Source organism: Patella vulgata, chromosome 1, assembly GCF_932274485.2.
Source record: "Patella vulgata chromosome 1, xgPatVulg1.2, whole genome shotgun sequence".
Taxonomy (NCBI): domain Eukaryota; kingdom Metazoa; phylum Mollusca; class Gastropoda; family Patellidae; genus Patella; species Patella vulgata.
Genome location: NC_065879.2, coordinates 20,140,148 through 20,155,622, shown reverse-complemented (window position 1 = coordinate 20,155,622; position 15,475 = coordinate 20,140,148). Strand labels below are relative to the sequence as shown.

The 15,475-nt window shown below is 39.1% G+C and overlaps 1 protein-coding gene across 2 annotated transcripts; it reads right to left on the bottom strand.

The window, feature by feature from the left end:
• Positions 1-3,028: 3,028 nt before the first annotated feature.
• On the bottom strand, positions 3,029-14,164 carry LOC126828277 (vitelline envelope sperm lysin receptor). Of its 2 annotated transcripts, none has more exons than XM_050557963.2 (10): positions 14,014-14,164; positions 12,888-12,924; positions 12,389-12,434; positions 11,419-11,603; positions 9,916-10,067; positions 8,531-8,676; positions 6,373-6,469; positions 5,354-5,507; positions 3,773-3,821; positions 3,029-3,363 (listed from the first exon to the last, which is right to left on the bottom strand). In XM_050557963.2, exons 2-10 carry the CDS (start codon positions 12,921-12,923, stop codon positions 3,059-3,061), a joined length of 1,170 nt encoding a protein of 389 aa, XP_050413920.1. In that variant the 5' UTR covers position 12,924; positions 14,014-14,164; the 3' UTR covers positions 3,029-3,058. The 2 variants fall into 2 exon arrangements, with proteins under 2 accessions (XP_050413920.1, XP_050413928.1); XM_050557971.2 differs by lacking the exon at positions 14,014-14,164 and adding an exon at positions 13,896-13,971.
• Positions 14,165-15,475: the final 1,311 nt, after the last annotated feature.

Below are 15,475 nucleotides of genomic sequence, written 5' to 3'. Positions count from 1 at the left end.
GGCACGTAACCTATTTTTTACTCAAGTGCCCGGATGTTATGTTCAACAATCGTAACCATCTTTCAGTGTATTATTTATAGATGGTTAAATGGTCATAGTTTATTAAGTACAGCATGACCGTTTATTTAGTGACTATAAATGTTTGAAGCTGATTTAAGGCTTGTGTATATATAGATATTGTGGTGTAATTGTCGAGATATTTATGGTGGGACACTCTACTTGTGGAACACCTATGGTAACAGCACGGGGTGCAGATCTATTGGTAAGGTGCCCCGTGCAGCGAAAATTTTCCCTACAGAAAGTTGAAATCGACCCGGGGAATGTGCACGCTTCAGTGACTTGTCTCGAAGTGATTTCTGGCTAATCACGCAGTGCAATAACGCTCAGCATCAAAGTCTATAAATAGTCATCGCACGTGAAATTCCCTACACATCTATCAACTATTATAGCCGTAAAAAATCTATTGTTGACGATTCTGAATAGCAGTAATATTTAGCTTATTGGTTATTACAGCAGCTTTAGACATTACGTTCGTTTTATTTTTTTAAATTGCTTTATCATTAACTGTACCATCAGGAGCGGCATATTTTGGTTTAGTACAAATATCTCTGAAATACTTGCGTTGGGCAAGAACATGATACTAGCAGTAGTTTCATTTTACTTTTACAAGGTTCTTAAAACAATTGTTGAGTTGCCCAACGTGCTTGTTTCTAAATTCACTTTTTTGTTCCAGCTTTCTGTTATGTTTCGTAAAAAAGTAGTCTGATTATCCCGGCCCGTTAATCAAACGTAGAATGGTCGGTAGACGGGTTAAGCGACACTACTTTCAAAACCAGGGCACGTAACCTATTTTTTACTCAAGTGCCCGGATGTTATGTTCAACAATCGTAACCATCTTTCAGTGTATTATTTATAGATGGTTAAATGGTCATAGTTTATTAAGTACAGCATGACCGTTTATTTAGTGACTATAAATGTTTGAAGCTGATTTAAGGCTTGTGTATATATAGATATTGTGGTGTAATTGTCGAGATATTTATGGTGGGACACCCTACTTGTGGAACACCTATGGTAACAGCACGGGGTGCAGATCTATTGGTAAGGTGCCCCGTGCAGCGAAAATTTTCCCTACAGAAAGTTGAAATCGACCCGGGGAATGTGCACGCTTCAGTGACTTGTCTCAAAGTGATTTCTGGCTAATCACGCAGTGCAATAACGCTCAGCATCAAAGTCTATAAATAGCCATCGAACGTGAAATCTCTAACACCTATCACAGCCGTTAAACCTTGACGATTCTGAATAACAGTAATATTTAGCTTTTTGGTTATTACAGCAGCTTTAACAATTACGTTCGTGCAAATAAGGACGAGGCTTTGTCCAAGATTTTTTTTTACTTTATCGACTAGCGGTTGTGTTTTATGATATCAAAAAAAGAAGAGTAGCAGATTTTATTTATCACCCAACCTTTTCTGACACGCACAAATATACTAAGCAGCAAAAGAAACGTCAGGTTAGTATGTTACTCTGAATAGATGCATTGCATAAAACTTGCCAAATGTTTTTATTGTATATTTGTGACCACATCCCCAACTTTACCTGAGCAATAAGGCCCCTTCCCAAACAGAACCGAACCCAGGAAATGTTCTCAAAAACGTAACCGGACTTCTGAGATGGTAATGTGTTCTTCACGATTTTCATGTTACTCCTGCTGCACGTGTTGTTCACCAGGGCCAGCCGTATAAAATGCACCCCCATACCTGGTTGAATCGTTCACACTACAACGTCAGCAGCATGCCACGACTCACAACAGCTCAGAGGAACCAGGCGCTTGTAAGACTCGACGCTGGCCACACTGCCCAAGCCGTTGCCAATCACTTCCAGGTCAATGTTCGGACCATCTACAGGCTTCAGCGACGCTTTCGGGCCACCAACACCACGGATGATCGCCCCGATCTGGTAGACCAAGGGTTACCACAAGGCGACAAGACCACCATGCATGTTGTGCGATAGCACGTGCAGAATCTCTTCCCACAGACATCCGAGACAGCTCGTCAGACAGTGGAAACACGGAAGATCCATCAGTACCGATACAGTGCGCCGACGTCTCATCCGAGAGAACATCCATTGCCGTAGACCAATCCTCACCATCGACGTGAACTGGCGACACAGACAATGGAGAACTGTTATGTTCACAGATGAGAGTCGGTATTGCGGATCAACTGCAGATTGCAGGACCAGAATATGGCGTCGACGTGGCCAGCGTTATTCTGACCAATGTGTCATGGAACAAGACTCATGGGGAGGTCCAAGCCTAATGGTTTGGGGTGGAATCGGCCGAACCAGAGAGTGGGTCCTGCGGTGTTCCAAAATCTTGGTCCAGGGAGAGGAGGCGGCATCACAGCAGTGCGCTATATCGATCAAACTCTCAGACCCCACGTCATACCACATTTCGCATGTTATCGAAACGTTTTTCAGCATGACAACGCCCGTGCCCACGCAGACAGTTACTCTGGACTTTCTACAGCAGAACGGTGTCAATGATATGCACTGGCCAGCCCTTAGTCTGGACTTACACGCGATTAAACATATTTGGGATGAAATTCAGAGGAGACTTAACGTCGTACAGAGACCAAACAGCCGATGGATTTCGCCAGGTGCCAATGGCATTCAATCGTCTGGTCCACCTCATGTACAGCCGCTGTGCTGTTATTGACACTCGCGGTGGACACCAGATACTGATGTATAGACTCTAAACCTTCTCGTAATGTCATGGAATTGTGATGAAGTAATCACTAATGTGTGAACATACTGTTAAAAAAAAATCGCTTTAATCCATTTGGTAAGTCGTTTTCTAGAATGATTTTGATTAAAGTGCCTCACTGAATTTGAAATCGTACTGACTTTTTTTTTTTGCTGTTTAGTATCAAATAAAATCAAGGGTATATTGCTCAGTACAAGCGTTATCTACCGTAGAATGTGTTAATGGGTGTTAAGTCCTTTTCTTAACACATAAAAAACGAAACTACAATTGTATGCTAATAATTTAATTTTAGTACATTTATGTTGGGTTAGATTTAGCGTCGTCTGTTATCCCGTAAGAGTTCTTGTTCTTAGTACAACAGAAAAAGGCCGCCAACCCGACAATAAGCATGACGGGAAAGAGTACCATAATGGTTATCATTAATGACGTCACTCCAATTGGAAAATCCTTTTTGATTGGTTGTTTTTCGTTTTGTTTACAGCCTTCCATTGATAATCCGGGTATTTTACATGGATCTATTTCAACAGCGTCAGCACTGCCAACAGACCTCACGTGAACATGCAATTCAACTGGGAACAGGACCAAATCTTCCGGTTGTGAATCTGAAAAATAAACAAAAAGTTTATATCTAACGAACATATTAAATGCAACTGAGAACGTAACTGATCTTCCGGCTTGGAATCTGAAAGATAAAGGGAAAGTTCTATGAAATCAAGGGCAGATAATTTGAATTCGCGAAAACCCCATCAATGGACCAAGGTGTTATTGAAGCAGAGCGGAATGATGCCACTGGTGATACCGGGGATGATATGCATCACACCCTGAGCTAAAGTGTAAAGCAATGAAATTGGGTTTAGCGTCCTGTTTTTTTGCACTGTGCTATGCTGGAAATTTTGGATTATGGTTTCCCGCCTAATTTCATCGAAGTCCAACTATGCAGGGTTCTTTTACGTGTACAAAAAGACTAGAAGCTTCACTCGGACCTGCAACACCCACAAAGGACAAACTTACCTTGGTCGATCAAAGCTCTTCTTCGTCTTTTTTCTATTTCACAGGAGTCCTAGAATACAATTATTTTTGTCTTTTAGTGGGACAAAACGCCATAGTTAATCTTAAAGTTATGTCCATTTAAAATTTCTATGATTTACAAGCTTGAAAAATAAATAACCAAACTGTTGCCTCGGTCACACAGTTTGCGTTAAAAGGGGAACAACTCCAGAAGGGAAAGTCGCGGAGGCTCAGTGTGTGTGGCGGGGGGGGGGTCCATCATATGGGCACAACCCTAACCCTGCGTAGATAGAATAGGATGCCGAGTGGTTATCAGTCCGCCGTTGGGGCGTTTTCGAGATATTTTTGAAACCGGTTTGGAAGTTGTGTTGCTTCTGTTACGCAAGATCTTTTTTGACGTTTCAAAGTAACTGTACGGTGCTAAGACATCCTTAAGGTAAGTTTTAAATGTTCCTATTATTAATTAGTACATGTTTCGCTTTAGTTTTTATATTTTACGCTGACATTGTATTGCTTTAAATCTTCCTAGTGCAAAAACGGAAAACTTGACCTTTTGACCTTGAACAAAGGTGAATTTAGCAAGTTTACATTTTTATTGAAAGCGTGATTACTCTCGCTCATTTTCAGCATGTTTTCATGATATAAGAATGGCTGCGCATTCACTTTCCGTGAAAATGACCCCATTTGACCCCGAATATTCCGAAAACGCCTCAACGGCGGACAGATTACCACTCGGAATCGTATTCTACGCAAAATTTTACTCTAGAAAAGTTGGGTCTGGTTTTGTGCCCATTTGATGGACCCCGCCCCCCCCCCACCACACCGCACTGAGCCTTCGGTTTAATAGGGTTCGTCCCATCATGACCCCAATGTTTCCCACCAAATCTGAAAAACAGTTGAAAACTGCCTCCATCGCGTTCACATTTTGGCTTATATAAATGTATTCAAGGGACGTCTTTTTTCGTCCCACCCGATCGACTAATCCCCGTTCCTTGCAAGACCCACCACATTGCATGACCCGCCGCCCTGGAAAAATAACGAGGAACTTTCTCGATCATCACACGGATTAAAACAGGGCCCCGTTTCACGAAATTTTAACTAAAGATAAAATAAAAATTTAGTAGATACTTCAATTTTGATTGGCTAAGCACTGAAATCAATCTAATATTATCCAATCAAATTACTAAAATTTGGATTTTATCTTAGTTAAAATTTCGTGAAACAGGCCCCAGAGCTATTACTAAAACAAGCCAGCACCTCATTCATTGCCTATCCCACAACTATCCAAATTTAACACCTGGATCGAACACGGGCCATCAGCCAAATCACCGCCCAATCCATCAGCTATCCAGATATACCACCGGGATCGAACCCTATACTTACTCACTTGCCCATCCCACATTTAGATATAACACCAGGGTCGAACGCGGTCCATCCCCTAAATCATAGCCCCATCACTCAGCTATCCAAACATAACACCGGGATCGAAACCGATACCCCAAATAATCGCCCCATCCCACAAATATCAAGATAACACGGTGGTCGAACCTGGGCCATCCCTCAGAATAAAAAGTTTATACTTACACCGTCACAGTTTGATTTACATGTAGTAAAGTTACAACGAAATGACACTGCTGAAAGTTTAGCCAATCGGAAGGCTGAAAACACAGGGCTAGTAGTTGTAGTACCTATTGTATTAAATCCCTTGTTACTAGGTAGAATAAGGCCATCACCGCAACTACAATAACCATAGAAATTAAACTGAGTTTCAGAGGTAAATTAAATGGGGTTTAGCAACCTACCTTTCTGCACACCGACTGGGATAATGAAGACCGACATATCCTATGAAGTGTGTTATCAAGAACAGTTTGCCATTACAGCGGTTTCAAGGCCCATTTTGATTTTCAACTCAGGGGATCTTTTACGTGTACAAAAGGAACTCGATTTTGTGTACCATCCGAACGATTAGACAGCCGCTTCGCATCGGGCCCTCCATCCTGCACCTATGACGAGGTGGGGGGGGGGCAACCCGGGAAAACCCTAGGAACTGTCTCGGCCAACACCGGAAGCCAAGCCAAGATGTTACTGTCTTACTGAGCCACATGATTTATTTATTTACCGATTTCTGTTCGTCGAATAACCTGACTGTCAATGCCTAACGGAATTGCTATGAGGGAAATTTAGCCCAGGTAGCTTTTTATCGAATTCGACTGTAAAGTGTTCTTTTACTAGCTACAATGTGGATATCCCTTTCCATACCTTACGAAGGACTAGGCGCCATTTCCTTATAACCCATCTCCAGAACGAGAGAGAAATGGTGTTAAACGTTCACTGACAAACTAGGTCATATCGGGGCTAACATGATGTTTTTTGTTTCCCAATAACTCGCTTAAGCGTAGGGGTCTTTAGTTGTGCGAGTAAACCGAAGCAAACCGTGAAAAACCCACGAGGCTGGACAGGCCACCCTACACCTTGTCACGTACAAGCGGGGGAATCGAAACCACGCCAGTGACTAAATACCAAACTTTATGATCCAACGCGTACACGTTAACCATTGATTCGCCCAGAACGCATGCGCAGTATAATACTAACTAATGACTTACCCTCCACGAAGAATCTTGTAGGTATGGTTACCAGCAGTCGCTGCACAGTTAACTGCACGGAGTCCTTTTTCGTCCTTCGCACCTGGTGCTGCGGATACTGAAAGTGTAGAACAGACATTTTACATTAAAGATGTATGTAAGATTTGGATAAAGACCTGACAATTCTCGCTATAATTGTTTTAAAAATAGCTAATGAAAAAGATTAATGTTGAAAATTTTGGTCAAATTACCTTATTTGAAATGTTTGATAAGTCTTGAGTATCCTTTTTTTTAAATTAAATATCAAATGATCGTATTTCAATCCGTTCAAAATGAAATGGGGTTTAACGTCTTACTGTTCTGCTCCTATACTGGGCTAATGAAGACGGGCAAACGCCATACAGTGTGGTATTAGGGAAATTTTGCCCGGGCAGCGGCACTATCGCCTACTCTTATATCGAATTCCAACTGTCAAAGGATTTTTTACGCGCATTCCAATGTATACACGGGACCTCGGTTTTTCGTCTCATCCGAAGGACTAGACAGCTGTCCTTTTCAGGCTCTCCGTTCAAAATGACAATCCGATGTTCTGGAAAGTTTTATTATGGGCAAGGCATGTAAAGAAATGTCTAAAAATTTACATACTATTTGAGTCCAAAAGAAAGCTTTGCAACCGGCAGATTTAGCTTCAACATAGTGCAGCTTTAACATCTGGTAGCTTATATTGTAATAGACTATTTTAAACAATCATTTTTTTATCTTTAGAATGTGTTATTTTAACTTGCCTAACATTGCATAGTATTTTCTTCTGATATTTAACCACTTGTCTAATACTGTCTTGTATTTTAAAAAAACTATTTTCTAATACTGTCTTGTATTTTAAAAACTATTTTCTAATTTCTAATACTGACTTGTATTTTAAAAACTAGTTTTCAATGTTTGCTATATTTACTTATATTACCCAGTATACTATCGCCGATAATATTTTAAATAATATGTTCCAGTATGTACTTCCTTGTATTTCAACTTGCCGAATAAACTAATATTTTCAAGGTATTTTAAACATACATTATGCAATAGCTAAATCTGTCCATTGCAGGTCAGGCCTGAAATTAGACATTAACCTATCCAGACCATAATCAACTCTTGATGGCATCTTAGTGGATTATGCGCCGATTTACTGCATAACTTTTCTTAACGATTTAATGGATAATCGAGAATATGCTGTTTATCGTACTGACTTTAGTAATGATCGAGGCTAGGCGGAAATTTCAATCGCTTAATTCTCTGTTCATAGTGGATCAATTTGAACGAAATTTTCAGCAAATTGCCTTTGCATTATCTAGTTTTTAATATTTATAGTGAGAACTGCCAACTCGTTATCTAATCTCCCATAATGTATCTTTTAATATTTTCTAATGTCATTATTTCAACTAATATTTTCAAGGCATTTTAAATAATATAGTCTAATATCGATGAGTATTTTCTAATATCAATCAGTACTTAACTACTATTTTCTTATATCGATCAGTATTTTAACTTCTATTTTCTAATATCGATCAGTATTTTAACCACTATTTTCTAATATCCATTAATATTTAACTACTATTTTCTAATATCATTGAGTATTTTAACTATTTTCTTATATCGATCAGTATTTTAACTACTATTTTCTAATATCGATTAGTATTTTAACTACTATTTTCTAATATCGATTAGTATTTTAACTACTATTTTCTAATATCCATTAATATTAAACTACTATTTTCTAATATCGTTGAGTATTTTAACTATTTTCTTATATCGATCAGTATTTTAACTACTAGTTTCTTATATCGATCAGTATTTTAACTACTATTTTCTAATATCGATTAGTATTTTAACTACTATTTTCTAATATCGATTAATATTTTAACTACTATTTTCTAATATCGATTAGTATTTTAACTATTTTCTGATATCGTTGAGTATTTTAACTACTATTTTCTAATATTGTTGAGTATTTTAACTACTATTTTTCTAACATAACTACTATTTTCTAATATAACTAATATTTTCTAATATCGATGATTATTTTAGCTAACATTTTCTAATATCGGAGTATTTTAACTACTTTTTTCAAATATCTACACAGCATTTCACAGTACTGTAATTTGCTGCATATTTCTATTGAACTTACCTAACATTTTGGCGTGTAGTTGAACTTTGCGGCCCAAAGCAATAGATTTAGGTAGCTGTTTACCGTCAATATCAGTGAGTTGTAGCGTGAAGGAGGATGATGCTCGGCCGCCCATGTGTGACTGTAATTCTGTTGCACCCAACAATCTTAATATAAAGATGTATAGCTATATGAACTCACGTTCACGTGGTTTTCGGCAAAAGCGTGATAAATCGGGAACGGAAGGCTGTGGATTATGGATATCGATAGTGATCGATGACCGCAATGCTTAAAAAAACTACATTGTCTATCGGAAAAGGGGGCAAAACTCTGGAACTCTGCCAACACTTTACTCGAACACGTGGTAAGTGAGCAATTGCCTGACTGGGTCACCATGGTTCCTAATGTCCTCCATATACGTGGTTCGCTATCACCAGAACTGGCATATTAAAACAATGAATGACCGTCGGTCCCAAATGAAAAAGATTGCAAAATACCGATGGCTGAAAATGACACAGGGGCCGTTGCAACAACAGTGAAAATGGGCATATACCTGTCACTATCCATCCCTCACAATTTCTATGTCCTGAAGCAGAAAATTGTATCCAACTGCCAAGGGATCATTTACGTGCACGCTAATGTGTAAACGGGGCCTAGGTTTCTAGTACCATCCGAACGACTAGACAGCTGTCCTTGTCAGGCCTTCTGTCCTACATCTATGGGGGAGCCGCGGTGGCTGGGTGGTTAAGACGCTGGCTCGCTAGCCTGGAGGTTTCTAGTACCATCCGAACGACTAGACAGCTGTCCTTGTCAGGCCTTCTGTCCTACATCTATGGGGGAGCCGCGGTGGCTGGGTGGTTAAGACGCTGGCTCGCTAGCCTGGAGGTCGGGTGTTCGATCCCTGCATTGGCCGAGAAAGTTCATCTGGATTTTCCTACGTGGTTCTCCCTTGTCAGTGGTGCAGAACGGAGGGCCTGACAAGGACAGCTGTCTAGTCCTTCGGATGAGACGAAAAACCGAGGTCCCGTGTATACATTGGAATGCACGTAAAAGATCCCTTGGCAGTTGGAATTCAAGATAAGAGTTAACGATAGTGCCGCTGCCCGGGCAAAATTTCCCTCATAGCACACTATGGCGTATGCCCGTCTTCATTAGCCCAGTATAGGAGCAGAACAGTAGGACGTTAAACCCCATTTCATTTCATTTCATTTCCTACATCTATGACAAGGGGGTAAACGCCGGAAAATCCCGATAACTTTCTCTAGATCGAAGCCGCGACCTCCAGACTAGCACGACAGCGTCTTACTTAGCCACCGAAGCCCCCGCCCACCCCGTGTTCAAAGATTTCCTCCCGACCCTAACAAAAATACGCCAAATGCAGGATGAATGTGTAGCCCATAACTTACCCCTCTTTTAAGGTGTCTACCTTTGACTGGGATATACCATGGGTATCCAATGTGCACGTGATCTGTACAACTTCATGTGTTAACATAACATTACCTGGTTCAGCCCACGATACTGATATACGTAATAGGTAGGTGTTCGAAAGTTGTTTTTTCTGTTAATAACAAAAAAACATTAATACAATGCCAATCTCGTCAGTTTCGGTGAGAGCTTTAAAAGGTTGTTGCGTTGCCCCGACACTGTGGAATAGAGTACCTTGATAATTTTTTTCTTCAAGGCAAATGTTTAAAAGTGTTTTATTAAAAGATGCATTATTGGAGATTAGATAAAGAGCTGACAGTTCTCACTATAATAGTTCACTAGATAATGTAATGGGAATTTGCTGAAAATTTCAGCTCAAAATTGATCGACTGAACCGAGAATTTAGCGATTGAATTTTAGACCTAACCTCGATCATCATTACTAAAGTTATCAAATCATCAATGGTCGTTGAGCAGCAGACCCGATTCTAATCCATTAAATATCGCAGACTAGCGATGACATGAGATTTGATTGTCTGGATAATTTAATAAATGTTTAATAATTAAAATAACATTTCAGGCCTAAAGAAAGACCTGCAATAGACAGATTTAGCTCTTGCATATTATATCTTTAATCATTTGTGATAATTTTATTCAATTACGTTTATTCAACCTTATGGAAAGGCACCCTACTCCTTTTCACGTAGAAGTGGGGAATCGAAACAACGCTTGTGAGTAAATGATATGAAATGGTGCATATCGTCCCGTTTCAACTAGGCTAAGGTCAAACAGTGTCATGAGTGACATTTTGACAGCGTCGCTACGTCTACTCTTAATCCGAATTCCACCTCTCAAGGGTTATTTTATGTACATGCTAATGTGTTCACGGAACCTCGTTTTTTGTCTCATCTGAACGACTATACGTTATTCCTTGCCAGTCCCTCCGTCCTACACCACTGACAAGAGAGGACGACGCAGGAAAATCCGACAAACTTTATCGGCAAACGCAGAGATCGAATACCACTCTGTTTCACAGAGAATTACGAGTCTAGTAATATCTGTCAAATATGACTGCCTTAACACGTGCCGTCACAGCACGAGGCGTCAATCATTGGCTGAATGGACGCGTGAATTGTTTACATAAGACGTTACTGCTTCGGGTAGAATGCTGCCTTTTAGTCATTTTAATACGCATTTACACTAAATAGGAAATAATTTTTACCTACAAATACCTTTATTTTTCCAATACATAAAAAAAATGTTTTAGAATTTAATTTGTCGCAGGAAAAAAGTTAATATTTCTGGCTCATTAGGTCGCATCGATGTCATCCTTATCAGTGATTGTAGCGGCCTAGCGAAAATTCACTGCTGATCAGTGTGATCGAATATTTATGGTTTTATCCGTTTCTGTCCAATATCATGCAGAATGTATTGGACACTAAATATTTGTGATCAACAGCAGCATGTGATCTAGACTTTACTTACATCAAAAATACACCCCTTTGTATTATCTCCAGTGTAACGAGCTTCTAGAGACCAGTCGACGTAGTTTATCGTTGAAAACTGTGCCACATATTTATTAGCACATTCAGCTTCCACAAACAGCTCGAGATCAGTTAAAACTTGAATCGTGGTCACACCACCAGTTGTATTCGAACATGTCGGCTTTACTAAAAACAATAGAACATCAAAATATTAATCTCCGACTGTTCCTATTCGGATCAATCTGATTAAAATACAGATCTAAATTTCGTTTCGTTTTGTATACTTTCGATGGCCTACACTACATGAAGATCTGACCGGTTGTAGTGATAGGTCGCGTCAGAGGTCGTACGAGCGGCTTTTGACTTGACGTCAGACATTGGTTAATCAGCGTTGACGTTTCTAGTGTTTTACCCACAGTTCTGTACATAGCACGCCAAGAAGTAGCCGTAACAGACCGTTTCATTGGCTTATCCCTCACTTAAACCAAACCGCCGGTAATAATAATAACTCTTCCAGATCCTAGTGTAGTAGACAAGTAAAACGAAATATTGGAACTATAAAAAAAACGAAACGAAATAGGATCTGTGTTTTAATCAGATTGTATTCGGATGAATTTCAAGGTCAAATTAGTCCGAGTACAGTATCTATTTGTAACCATCGTTTATCTATGTTGGTGGTAATATAAATGATGCTCAGGGCAGAATAACCAGCGTAGTTCGAGTGAGGTTGGACCAGTGACGTTACTATACCCCGAGTTATACTTCCGGTTCAGAGTTTCAACCGTGCAACGACGGATAAACAGTTAATGCTCGAATAAAAGAAATAGAATTCGAGTATTACGTCACATAACTTGACGAGTGGACGCCATATACAGAGTCAGAAATTGATCAGGTACGAGACCATGTGCTTTATTTTGTCGAGATGTGATTAGGTAACCATGGTGATGGTGGTTACTATAAATATTACTTACTGTCTAACACGTAGCCTTTAGGAATCTCTAAGCCGACAACACAACACTGAAACAATAATTGTACGGTTATTAAAAATAGAAACGACAACGACAGCGATTTCAGAATATGCCATTTTATTAATAAAGCGGTCCTAAACCCTTTAGTACATGTACGTGGACATTTTCTGGTACAATGGATGCGTTTCAATATTAAATTCAATCGGGTTTAACGTTCTATTACATGTATTCATCAGCCGGGAAAATGAAATGTCCTATGACGCGTAAGTCTCTTTAGCAGCGCGCGTGTGGGGTGGGGGGGTGTTAGACGAGAGATGGGGTGTAGCGTCCATTCGACAAGCTAGGTCATTTCGGGACTAACATACGGTGAACAATGTTATTTCAATAATTCGCTTACGCGTATGGGTCTTTACCAGTAGGGGGGGGGGACCCGAGAGGACCCAGAGAAAACCCACGAGGTTGGACAGGCGACCTACTTCTTGTCACGAACAAATATGCTTACCGTGAGAAGACTAAGATAGATGACAAACCAATTCATTCTGAAATAAATAAATATCTTCATGTATAGTTACACCAAGGAAGGAAATTGGGTTTTACGCCCAGTTAACACAGGAAAGGTCATTTTGGGACTGACTAACATGGTACAATTTATTTCAATAATTCGCTTGCTCATCGGGGTTTTTTTTATAAAAAAATGATAATGACAAGTTAAACATGCATGCAAGAGTAAAATCTGCCTACCACAGTTCTTTCTTGGGCCCGGAATGTTATCTAAATTATTAGACATTTATTAACATGAAAATACCATAATCAACTCTCGATGTCATGGTTAGCCTGCGATATTTACTGGATTTGAATACATTTTGTGATGGATAATTTAACGTAAAACTGGATAATCAAGACTTTACGATAATACAAACGTTAGTTTTGACGAGCGAGACTAACCTAAAATTGAATGGCTAATATTCAGAGTGAAACAAAAAGACTCAACATTTCAGCATATTTTGTTTTCATTATCTATTTTTTTAACTTTTATAGCGAGAACTCAGCTCTTTATCTTTATCTAATGTCTCTTTAAAGCAAATCAGAATTTGTCATAAATTAGTTTTTAATCATGCTAATTGTTGAATAATTTACAAATTCTATCAATTTGGGTTCCGGATACGGCCATATTTTTGAATAATACTTCCACGCAATGGTTGGACGTATTCGGGTGGTTGTATTTGAGAAATGTTGAAGTTTGTTAGAAAAAAATAAATCTGTGGACGTGGTTAGTAATAATTAATTATTACTGAAGACATTAAATAATTATATTTTACTATAATTTATTTATATACCCTTCAAAAAAAGTAGGGGATATTGAAATGCCAATATGAACTGTTTATGTTCATGTGTAGGCAATTGGCCCATTATAAACATACACTGGTTACCTCTTATAAAATCGGCAGTGCATTTCCACAGGTTTGTATTGTTTCTGAATATCCCCTACTTTTTTGAAGAGTATATTTACTTTTGAAATTGGCGACGCCGTTTCTGCCGGTATCCACGTCTCTACCAGAGACAACCCCGTTGTGGTCGCTATATTTAGGAGTACTTTTATTGCCCACTGTATAAATAAAGACTCCTACCTTGAATCTGTCGGTAAGTCAGGTTAAGTCCCCAAAACAACACGACACCAATATATCCACTCGCGTTCACAACACGCGCTGAATGTATGAATGCACGTGCGTTTTCAAAGGAGAATGCGAATACGACGAACACTCAACTCCTTTCATCAATGACCGCATCACAACCAAAAAATAAAGTCCCAAATATATGATAAGTTCTACATGTATGTTTTGATTATGACATGTTCTCTTTAAACTGTAGGAATTACAAGAAACATTTATATAGAAATAATATAAATAAACTTAAATGTAAGAAAATATTTGAATGTTCGTAAGTTAGAAATATTAATACGCACCGGTGTGCGTTTGGGAAGTAGCACATGTTGTTTTGAATCTTTAATCCGATTAAGCAAGAGTAATTTTTTCTTTAATTTCCCAGAGTATATCGCGCCTAAACGCAATTTCTTGACTTAAGTCCATCTTTTTTTTTGGGTGGGGGGGGGGGGCTCCTATTCAAGACCCCGAGAAACAGAGAGAGAGAGAGAGAGAGAGATGGGGTTTAACGTCCACTCGACATACACTAGGTGATTTCGGGACTTACACATAGTTTAATTTTATTTCAATAATTCCATTGCGCGTATAGGAGTCTTTAGCAGTGGGAGGTAACCGAAGGACCCAGAGAAAACCCACGAGGTTGGACACGCGACCCTACTCCTTGTCACGTACAACCGGGGAATCGAAACCACGTCAGTTGACTCAATGACAGACCTTATGATAAAGCTTGCACATGCTAACTATTCGGCCATCCAACCCTCCCCTGAGAAATATACATTATGGGAGATTAGATAAAGAACTAACAGTTCTCACATAATAGTTAAAAACTAGATAATGTAAAGGGAATTTGCTGAAAATTTCAGTCAAATTGATCCACTCTGAACCGAGATTTTAGCGATTGAATTTTCGGCCTAGCCTCGATCATCATTACTAAAGTTGGTACGATAAAACATGAATGAAAGTTAAGCAGGAAATGGGATCCTAATCCAGTAAATATCGCAGGCTAGCTTTGACATCGAGAGTTGATTATGGTCTGGATAAGTTAATTAATGCCTAATTAATAATAATTTAGATAACATTTCAGGCCTAAAGAAAGACCTGCAATAGGCAGATTTAGCTTTTGCATACTATATGTTTAAGTTCAGAATTTACTCAAAATTGTTCGCCTTATTGTAACTCAAATATAACCCCTTATAAAACATTAATAAGAAGCTATGTGCAAATTGTTATGTTTCTGGGCCCTTATTCACGAAAACTTAAACTAAGTTACAACCGAAATTTTAAGAAATACATTATACATTAATTAACTTATCCAGACCATAATAAACTCTCGATGTCAAGTCTAGCCTTCGATGTTGGCTGGATTAGATTCCTATATGCCGCTAACGGCCATTGATAATTAAATAAAAAATGGATTATCGAGACTATG